Source organism: Electrophorus electricus, chromosome 1 (assembly GCF_041902795.1).
Source record: "Electrophorus electricus isolate QZ-2024a chromosome 1, ASM4190279v1, whole genome shotgun sequence".
In the NCBI taxonomy this organism is placed as follows: Eukaryota; Metazoa; Chordata; class Actinopteri; order Gymnotiformes; family Gymnotidae; genus Electrophorus; species Electrophorus electricus.
The window spans coordinates 23,796,221-23,807,718 of record NC_137497.1 but is presented as its reverse complement, the minus strand read 5'-3'; the positions used below and the strand labels follow the sequence as shown (position 1 = coordinate 23,807,718).

The 11,498-nt window shown below is 42.3% G+C and overlaps 1 protein-coding gene across 1 annotated transcript in view; it reads left to right on the top strand.

The window, feature by feature from the left end:
- Positions 1 to 427: 427 nt before the first annotated feature.
- LOC118240891 (NACHT, LRR and PYD domains-containing protein 3-like) overlaps positions 428 to 11,498 on the top strand; it is a 71,375-nt gene continuing 60,304 nt past the window's right edge. Inside the window, exons 1-2 of the mRNA XM_081712810.1 lie at positions 428 to 534; positions 5,450 to 5,563. Coding sequence (XP_081568936.1) covers positions 5,514 to 5,563 — 50 coding nt within the window. The 5' untranslated portion in view covers positions 428 to 534; positions 5,450 to 5,513. The remainder of the gene's footprint in view (positions 535 to 5,449; positions 5,564 to 11,498) is intronic.

Here is an 11,498-nt window from a genome sequence, read left to right as displayed (position 1 = left end):
TACTTGAAACAAACAAACAAACACACGCGCGCCCAGCATTCAGCCATTAAGAAGATTATTTTTTTGTCATACGCACAACATGCTGTGGACGTCCACACACTTACATGCTTATTGTGAGGCTGATTATCTAAATTACAGTCATCTGTAAGTTAGAGCTACAAAGTGGTTTGTTAAGTTCCGACGTGTTTCAACGTGCGGACATAGTGGAGATTTACTCTCAGCGCAGCCGCAAAACAAGTCCGTGTAGGAGGGACTGTGAAGCCATTGGCTGTATAGACTAGTGTATGATTCGCTGCAGCAAAATGAAGGACAGCTAATTTTGTCTGCTGATTGGCTTAATAAAAATGACTATTATAAGAAATCGGTTGTGTAATTGTCTTCAGTCGAAAATGATTGACATGTGCTCCGCCCTCCATTTACCCACAGGTGTTCCTGTAGTCTCAACTTTCTCAAGAAAACGAAAGTATTTTCTGAACAGTTGGCGTTGTTGAAGGTTGAGCTGGTTGAAAATACGAGCGTTTAAAATATTTCACGGTAAGTTCATTCTATTTGTAAAAATGCGATGTCGGTGCAGTTTAAAGCAATATGTTTTGTAAGTACATAGTTCTGTTTAGGTTAATTCGTAGGTCAACCCAAAGGCGGATTAAATCTCAAGATTAAAGTCCTGGTGAAGTTACGCAACTAAAATGGCTAACGCCCAGTACGATTGCATAGCTATATTTAAAATAATTTAAAGGGGCCAGATATATATTGTCAGTTATTGTAAAACTCGATTTCAAGTCTTAGTTAGTCAGTGATATTTTCAAATGGTCCCAGTTGAAACTCCTCTGGCCTAAACTCAAGTTCAGATTCCCTGTATAGTTAATTATTTATATTATTAATTATAGTTTGGGAGGGGACGGTCAATACTGACGTTTCAACGCTTGTTTCGAGTTTCTGAAAGGCAGCGTTTTGAAACGAAGTATGGCTCAAAACGGCCATGTCACGTGACCACGGCTAAACGAAGCTTGTGTTTCTAGAGGTGTCATACAGAACCTGCCGCTCCTGTCTTTGACTGACAGTGTCTGAAACAAACCTGATCACACATCTGTCTCAGTCACAAACTCTATGAATGCTTACAAGAAAACACACCCAAACTTTGAGGGTTTTGTGAGAATAGAAAATTTGAGAGGCTGTGAGATTCAGTGTTGTCTAGACAGAAGGTTATTGATAGGACATATTGACTGATAGGCTAGTGAGAGACATCCAGTGAGCAGTAGTTAGGATAGATATAGTGACATTAATATATAGAAAGTATATGTAGAGAGAGATGCTCTGGTTTACTGACAGAAGTGATGTGCTGTACATCCACACATTTATATAATGGTAAAAACACCTGTGCATGCCAGCAACATGTCTTCTATGTGAATGAATCTTTTCCAAGACTGAGGAGGTAATTTGGGAAGAGAAGAAGCCCCCCAAATAGCAGAACAACAAAACTTTTATAATATAAATATAACAATAAATATATCATTTTGAGACATTGTTCCTTATTTTACTATGAAATCTGTTCCATACAGACAATTCATTAAATCGGTCTGCACTTCATACACTACAGAGTTCATGTGAACCCACAGAACCCAACAGAGTACATGTGAACCCACAGAACCCAACAAAGTTCATGCAAAGCCACAGAATTCTACAGAGTTCATGTAAACCCACAGAACCCATGTAGTTATTTATCCCAGTAAACATACCGGCATTTTGTTAATAGATTATCTTTCTAAATGTCATGTCTTACACATGAAACTGAAATGCCAAGAATTTGAAATGCCTCACAGAACACAACAGAAACAGTAGTTTCTTTTAAATATTTATTGATCATATGTATCAATAACCTGGTATAACCCACCAGAATAATATCTAGGCAAAGTAGTTTAGACATTGTTGTTTCACAGAATAGAATTATCAAGATGTTAGCAAAAGTGGTCACTGCGGAGATCATGTCAGAATGTTTCTATTCAAAAGGCCCATAAGTGTTGGAAGAATTATGAGTGAATATTATTTACTTTTGTTGTTCCTTATAATATACTTATCTAGTTAAACGTTATGTCATTGGTTAAAAATGCTGGTTTATTATGCAGTTAAACTTTGTGTCATTGGCTGAAGATATTGGTAGATTATCCAGTTAAACTCTGCATCATTGGCTAAAGATATTGGTCAATTATCCAGTTAAACTTTGTATAATTGGCTAAAGATATCACGGTGCTGAGTGTTTCCCACACAGTAAAACTCTGTTTGTGTTAAACCCAGAGACTCTGTGTTACTGATAAAATGTAAGTCAGGCATCTTTTTTTTATATTATTATTCTGTGATGAAAAAACAATGTTAGTTGACAATTACTAACAAGCAGGCACGTTACTCCCTGTGCCTTTCTGTATAGGTTTAGTTTCACTTTCATGTTTTAGTGTATTTATCCTCTGGTAATGCTGTGTTTCATATCAGCTGTACTTCCTTTGTCTATTAGTCCTTGAGTTTGGGAGGTTAAATCAGTCATTTCAATGTTAGTCATGGCCACTGCATTTCTTTATCAAGTCATTGAGTCAGTTCCAGAGATTTGCCGCTAGATGGGGCCCAAGTACCAGTTATATTGATCGTAGTATAGATATTTCAATCGACTGTAAAAGCCTTTTTTTGTGTATTGTGCATGTTGTCATTTACAAACAACATTGATATTTAAAGTAATATCTGTATTTGTGTCTTAGACCAAAGATTGATGACACATATTTGATTTCACAACATATAATATTGGGTAACCTATTCTCTACTTCACAGTTGTGTAACATCAAAGTTCATGCCTGTTATTACACCTTTGATCTCAGTATGGCTTTAAGTGGTCTGGCCAACACATCAGGTTGAGCACAGTATAAAGCCAACCTGTGCCAGTCATCCCAGTTCCCTACAGTAGTCTTTACTACACTTTTGAAACCTTGAAACTATTTTCGACACAACTGCTTCAAACATCTCAATATTTCACAAAGCCTCACTTTCCCTCCACCACCTGTAGTGTACTGTAAATGTGTCATGATTAGTCCCTCCCAGCTTCCCTGTTCCGTGTTTTCTGTCTTGTGTATTTTAGTTCTATTCTGTAGTTTAGTTTTCTCGGCCCCTTGTTTGATTTTCCACACCTGTCCCTCGTTTAGTTCATGCATTTAAACCCTGTCTTGTTGCCTTGGTCTTGGTTATATATTGTTTATTTTAATGGTTGTGGTTTTTTTTAAATGCGTGTGTTAGGTTCATTGTGTTTAATTGGTTTAATGTCTGAATGTTTTTGAGAGCCCATCTCTGTATCCCCATAAGTTTGTATTCCACGTGTCCTAGCCTTCGTGTTTCTTAGCCATGAGTTTCCCCTGTTTGCTTTTGTGTGTTTTGATTGATCATGTTGGTAATATGACCCTGGACTACACTAACAACTATGATTTTGGATTTGCCCCTAATAAATCTTGCTCTTCTCCGCACGTGTCCGCCTCCTTACAACTCAATGTTACAAAATATAGTGAACAGCTGATATACACTGATTAAGGACAAAGATACCACACCTATAGTGTACTGTAAATGTAGTGAACAACTGATGTACACTGATTAAGGACAAAGATACCACACCTATAGTGTACTGTAAATGTAGTGAACAGCTGATGTACACTGATTAAGGACAAAGATACCACACCTATAGTGTACTGTAAATGTAGAGAACTACTGATGTACACTGATTAAGGACAAAGATACCACACCTATAGTGTACTGTAAATGTAGTGAACTGCTGATGTACACTGATTAAGGGCAAAGATACCACACCTATAGTGAACTGTAAATGTAGTGAACTACTGATGTACACTGATTAAGGACAAAGATACCACACCTATAGTGTACTGTAAATGTAGTGAACTACTGATGTACACTGATTAAGGGCAAAGATACCACACCTATAGTGTACTGTAAATGTAGTGAACAGGTGATGTACACTGATTAAGGACAAAGATACCACACCTATAGTGTACTGTAAATGTAGTGAACTACTGATGTACACTGATTAAGGGCAAAGATACCACACCTATAGTGTACTGTAAATGTAGTGAACAGGTGATGTACACTGATTAAGGACAAAGATACCACACCTATAGTGTACTGGAAATGTAGTGATCTGATGTACACTGATTAAGGACAAAGATACCACACCTATAGTGTACTGTAAATGTAGTGAACAGCTGATGTACACTGATTAAGGACAAAGATACCACACCTATAGTGTACTGTAAATGTAGTGAACTGCTGATGTACACTGATTAAGGACAAAGATACCACACCTATAGTGTACTGTAAATGTAGTGAACTACTGATGTACACTGATTAAGGGCAAAGATACCACACCTATAGTGTACTGTAAATGTAGTGAACTACTGATGTACACTGATTAAGGGCAAAGATACCACACCTATAGTGTACTGTAAATGTAGTGAACTGCTGATGTACACTGATTAAGGACAAAGATACCACACCTATAGTGTACTGTAAATGTAGTGAACTACTGATGTACACTGATTAAGGGCAAAGATACCACACCTATAGTGTACTGTAAATGTAGTGAACTGCTGATGTACACTGATTAAGGACAAAGATACCACACCTATAGTGTACTGTAAATGTAGTGAACTACTGATGTACACTGATTAAGGGCATATAACAGACATGTTGACAGGACTTCTACCAGTGTTTGCTCACTAAAGTGTCTTAATTCAATGTGTTGTGATTGCAGCACTTAATGTTCCAGATAGTTTCTGTGAGGTCACAGTTTTATATTTCCATCACAGACTAGTGTTGATAGATTCTGTCTGTTGTCTTACTAACGTACCCTACGTAGACCTGTCTGTGTGGGGGAATGTGAGTGAGTGAGTGGACCATTACAGACACAGCCTGGGTTTATATTTGACTTGTCGTCTGTGGTGTGAGAGTGTGTGTGTGTGTGTGTGTGTGTGTGTGTGTGTGTGTGTGGTATGTTTGTGTAGTTGCAGGTACCAGGTGGAGTTATAAGGTGTGGTGTGGGGGGGGGGGGGGTATGTTTTTGTAGTTGCTGAAGGACAGGTGTGTGTGTGTGTGTGTGTGTGTGTGTGTGTGTGTGGTATGCTTTTTTTAGTTGCTGAAGGACAGGTGTGATGTGTGTGTGTGTGTGTGTGTGTGTGTGTGTGTGTGCGTTATGTTTGTGTACTTGCTGAAGGACAGGTGTGGTGTGTGTGTGTGCACGTGGTATGTTTGTGTTGCTGAAGGACAGGTGTGTGTGTAGTTGCTGAAGGACAGGTGATTCTAATCAAGTGTACAGTGAGTGCAGGTACCAGATGGAGTTGAAAGTAAGAATGTTGTGGCTGTAATTGGTTGTTCTCTAATGTGATTTATTTTCACTATTCAACATCATCAGGAGGGGAAGTGAGAGAGCAGCAAATCCAGCACCCAGCTGTGTGTCTAGGAAGAGTGACAGGTCCATGGATGAGCCTCTTGCATTCAACAGTGGACCTGTGACCTCAGTCCTACAGTGAGTGACACATTACACACTCAGATTCTTTCATAAGTGGGGTAGATAAGTGGGGTAGATAAGTGGGGTAGATAAGTGGGGTAAACTCATCCCATCTTGGGCTTTTCTTCGCTACCCAGCCAAACACACACACACACACACACACACACACACACATACCCATTAATCCCTGTCAATCATCCTCAGCCATTCCCCTGCTCTCCATCTCCCACTTATTAGTTAGAAGTTCTAGTTATTCTCCCCTTCATCTGTTGCCACGTGCTCTTCATATTTAAACCAAGTTCTACTATCAGTGCTGTTCTAGTTTCTGGTAGCATTTGTGAGCTACGGCTGAACTCTTTTGTTTGTTTGTATTATCAAGAGTAAAAACACTCCAAACCTACACTCATGTCTCACTCCTTCCCTGCACCCGTCATAGTAACAGAGCAAGTGCACCTGCTGAAGGACAGGGGTGTGTGTTTGTGTAGTTGCTGAAGGACAGGTGTGATGTTTGTGTGTGAGTATGGGTGTGTGTATGTGTTTGTGTGTGGTATGTTTGTGTAGTTGATGAAGGACAGGTGTGTGTGTGTGGTATGTTTGTGTAGTTGCTGAAGGACAGGTGTGATTGTGTGTGTGTGTGTGTGTGTGTGTGTGTGTGTGTGTGTGATTTTTTTTAGTTGCTGAAGGACAGGTGTGATGTGTATATGGTATGTTTGTATTGCTGAAGAACAGTTGTTTGTTTTATTGAAGGACAGATGTATTGTTTGTGTAGTTGCTGAAGGACAGGTGTGGTGTGTGTGTGTGTGTGTGTGTGTGTGTGGGTGGGTGGTTCATTTGTCTTGCTGAAGGATAGGTGTGATGCGTGTGTGTGTGTCTGTGTGTGGTATGTTTGTCTTGCTGAAGGACAGGTGTGGTGTGTGTGTGTGTGTGTGTGTGTGTGTGTGTGTGTGTGTGTGTGTGTGATTTTTTTTAGTTGCTAAAGGACAGGTGTGATGTGTATATGGTATGTTTGTATTGCTGAAGAACAGGTGTTTGTTTTATTGAAGGACAGATGTATTGTTTGTGTAGTTGCTGAAGGACAGGTGTGATGCGTGTGTGTGTGTGTGGGTGGGTGGTTCATTTGTCTTGCTGAAGGATAGGTGTGATGCGTGTGTGTGTGTGTGTGGTATGTTTGTCTTGCTGAAGGACAGGTGTGGTGTGTGTGTGTGTGTGTATGTGTGTGTGTGTGTGTGTTGACAGGTGTGATATGTTTGTAGTTGCTGAAGGACAGGTGTGTGTGTGTGCGTTATGTTTGTGTACTTGCTGAAGGACAGGTGTGTGTTTGTGTAGTTGCTGAAGGACAGGTGTGGTGTGTGTGGGTGTGTGTGTGTGTGTGCACGTGGTATGTTTGTGTCGCTGAAGGACAGGTGTGTGTGTAGTTGCTGAAGGACAGGTGATTCTAATCAAGTGTACAGTGAGTGCAGGTACCAGATGGAGTTGAAAGTAAGAATGTTGTGGCTGTAATTGGTTGTTCTCTAATGTGATTTATTTTCACTTTTCAATATCATCAGGAGGTTGAGAGAGAGAGCAGCAAATCCAGCACCCAGCTGTGTGTCTATGAAGAGTGACAGGTCCATGGATGAGCCTCTTGTATTCAGCAGTGGACCTGTGACCTCAGTCCTACGGTGAGTGACACATTACACACTCAGATTCTTTCATAAGTGGGGTAGATTTGTTCCTCCCAGTGTGTGAGGGAGTGAAGTTCCCCCAATAATACATCAATAATACCCCAGTAAACAATAGCACTATTCTACAGCTCAAACTAATAAGGTGTGTGTGTGTATGTGTGTGTGTGTGTTTGTGTAGCTGCTGAAGAACGTGTGTGTGATGCGTGTGTGTGTGTGTGGTATGTTTGTGTAGCTGCTAAAGGACAGGTGTGTGTGTGTGTGTGTGTGTGTGTGTGTGTGGTATGTTTGTGTAGTTGCTAAAGGACAGGTGTGATTGTGTGTGTGTGTGTGTGTGTGGTATGTTTGTATTGCTGAAGAACAGGTGTTTGTGTGTTATTGAAGGACAGATGTAATTTTTATGTAGTTGCTGAAGGACAGGTGTGGTTTGTGTATGGACAGGTGTGATGTGTGTGTGTGTGTGTGTGTGTGTGTGGTATGTTTGTGTACTTGCTGAAGGACAGGTGTGATTGTGTGTGTGTGTGTGTGTGTGGTATGTTTGTGTAGTTGCTGAAGGACAGCTGTTTCTAATCAAGTGTCCAGTGAGTGCAGGTACCAGGTGGAGTTGATTGGGTAAGAATGTTGTGGGTGTAATTGGTTGTTCTCTAATGTGATTTATTTTCACTATTTAATATCATCAGGAGGGGGAGTGAGAGAGCAGCAAATCCAGCACCCAGCTGTGTGTCTATGAAGAGTGACTCGTCCATGGATGATCCTTTTAACTTCAGCAGTGGACCTGTGACCTCAGTCCTACGGTGAGTGACACATTACACACTCAGATTCTTTCATAAGTGGGGTAGATGTGCTCCTCCCAGTGTGTGAGGGAGTGAAGTTCCCCCCAATATTACAACAATAATACCCCAGTAAACAATGTCACCATTTTACAGGTCAAACTAATAAGAGGGGTTCACCACATGTGTGTTTTAGTTTTAGGAAAAAGAGATTCAGCAGCATCTACCCACACACACATTCTCCAACTCTCTCTTACTTGTAACGTGAGGCTCGCAATTCCAGCAAGCTGCCACCAGAGGGAGGCCATGAGCTGGGAGTTAATCAGTGCTCATTAGTCTGATCTCCCACAGGTGCCCCACCCCTATATAACTACTTTACTAAGGACTCTATGAAGCCTTGGCGTGCTGGATTTTATAATTTGTATTTTTTTAAGTGGAAATTTCCCAAGAAGTGTCTCTTGTCATCTTGCCTGTTCTGTGAGGGTCTTCCCTCATGTCTGTCATCTTGTTTCTTCTGGGGAGAGTCCCTCTCCATCAGTTGTTCATTAGGAGGAGAAATGTCCTGTAGCAGGAGGTGTCCCTGTGTGTTTGTTGTCTGTCTTAGTTGCTTGTCTTTTGTTCTGTTTTCATTTCCTGCTGTGTTTATGGAGAGAAATGGAGTGTCCTGAGTCTACCACACACACGTAGTGGTTAGAGCTGCGTCACCACACTAGTGTGGATGCTGGTTTGATCCTCGGACCAGACAAGTCACTTTGTTTTTCGTCAGAAGTGGCTGAGGGTTTTCTCACCCTTAAACCAATCCCATCTGGGGCTTTTCATCGCTACCCAGCCACACACACACACACACACACACGCACACACACACACTAATCCCTGTCACTCATCCTCAGCCATTCCCCTGCTCTCCATCTCCCACTTATTAGTTAGAAGTTCTAGTTATTCTCCCCTTCATCTGTTGCCACTTCCTCTACATATTTAAACCAAGTTCTACTATCAGTGCTGTTCTAGTTTCTGGTAGCATTTGTGAGCTACTGCTGAACTCTTTTGTTTGTTTGTATTATCAAGAGTAAAAACACTCCAAACCTACACTCATGTCTCACTCCCTCCCTCCACCTGTCATAGTAACAGAGCCAGTGCACCTGCTGAAGGACAGGTGTGTGTGTGTGTGTGTGTAGTTGATGAAAGGTGTGTGTGTGTTTGTGGTACATTTGTGTAGTTGCTGAAGGACAGGTGTGTGTGTGTGTGTGTGTGTGTGTGTGTGTGTGTGTGTGTGTGTTTGTGTTGCTGAAGGATGTGTGTGTGTGTGTGTGTGTGGTATGTTTGTGTAGTTGCTGAAGGACAGGTGTATGTGTTTGTGTAGTTGATGAAAGGTGTGTGTGTGTTTGTGGTACGTTTGTGTTGCTGAAGGACAGGTGTGTGTGTGTGTGGTATGTTTGTGTAGTTGCTGAAGGACGTGTGTGAGTGGTATGTCTGTGTACTTGCTGAAGACCAGGTGTGATGTTTGTGTGTGTGTGTGTGTGTGTGTGTGTGTGTAGTTGCTGAAGGACAGGTGTGTGTGGGGGGGGGTATGTTTGTGTTGCTTAAGGACAGGTGTAATGTGTGTGTGTGTAGTTGCTACAGGACAAGTGTGATATGTGTATGTGTGTGTGTGTGCAGTTGCTGAAGGACAGCTGTTTCTAATCAAGTGTCCAGTGAGTGCAGGTACCAGGTGGAGTTGATTGGGTAAGAATGTTGTGGGTGTAATTGGTTGTTCTCTAATGTGATTTATTTTCACTATTTAATATCATCAGGAGGGGGAGTGAGAGAGCAGCAAATCCAGCACCCAGCTGTGTGTCTATGAAGAGTGACTCGTCCATGGATGATCCTTTTAACTTCAGCAGTGGACCTGTGACCTCAGTCCTACGGTGAGTGACACATTACACACTCAGATTCTTTCATAAGTGGGGTAGATGTGTTCCTCCCAGTGTGTGAGGGAGTGAAGTTCCCCCAATATTACAACAATAATACCCCAGTAAACAATGTCACCATTCTACAGGTCAAACTAATAAGGTTGGACCAGACAAGTCACTGTTTTTCATCAGAAGTGGCTGAGGGTTTTCTGGCCCTTAAACATCCCTTCACTGTTGAACTCTTTTGTTTGTTCGTACTATTAAACAGTAAAAACACCCGTTATGTCTCCACCAAGCACTCCCTTCACTCCTTCACTCCCCCCACTCCCATCACTCCCCATCACTCCTTCACTCCCATCACTCCCTTCACTCCTCTTCACTCTCCATCACTCCCACCACTCCCATCACTCCCATCACTCCTCTTCACACCCCATCACTCCTTCACTCCTTCACTCCTTCTTCCCAGTAGTGTAGGGGGTAGAACAGTGTGGTCTTGCTCACCCACTCCTTCACTCCCCTTCACTCCCACCACTCCCCTTCACTCCCATCACTCCCCTTCACTCCTTCACTCCCTTCACTCCATCACTCCTCATCACTCCTTCACTCCTTCTTCCCAGTAGTGTAGGGGGTAGAACAGTGTGGTCTTGCTCACCCACTCCTTCACTCCCACCACTCCCATCACTCCCTTCACTCCCCCCACTCCCATCACTCCCCATCACTCCCATCACTCCTTCACTCCTTCATTCCCCATCACTCCCATCACTCCCTTCACTCCTCACTCCTTCTTCCCAGTAGTGTAGGGGGTAGAACAGTGTGGTCTTGCTCACCCTCTCCTTCACTCCCATCACTCTCCATCACTCCTTCACTCCTTCACTCCTTCTTCCCAGTAGTGTAGGGGGTAGAACAGTGTGGTCTTGCTCACCCACTCCTTCAGGTCAAACCCTCTCAGTTGTTGGTTTCCTGTTCAGTTGTTTTACCTCTTTTGTCCCCTTCCCTGTTCCACCTCATATGTGTTTGGGTCCATCTAGGAGGTCCTGCTTACCTGAACAGGTGGGACAGTCCAGTTCTGTGATACTGACACTATAGTAAAGCAATAGTGGTGGTTCTGGTCTCATTAGTAATGGTGTAACAGTCCAGTTCTGTGATACTGACACTATAGTAAAGTAATAGTGGTGGTTCTGGTGTTATTAGTTTTAGAAACTGTTATATGCAGGTGGATGAGACGTCGGGATACAATTGCTGAGGACATTTATTAGGCCAACTGGGGTAATAAAGAACCGCACAGGACACAGACAGACTGGGGTAATAAAGAACCGCACAGGAGACAGACAGACTGGGGTAATAAAGAACTACACAGGACACAGACAGACTGGGGTAATAAAGAACCGCACAGGACACAGACAGACTGGGGTAATAAAGAACCACACAGGACACAGACAGACTGAGGTAATAGAGACATTGCAGAAAGAGGAAGTTTAGCTAGTATCCCATATCAGTTAACTCCAGCCAGGCATGTAACTTTATTGTGGAGTCTGTGGTACTGGAGACCCCCAGCCATACCACACAATGTCAGAGGGAAGAAACATTCCTTCACCTTTCTAACCACAAAGATGGTACAGCCTCACTGACACAA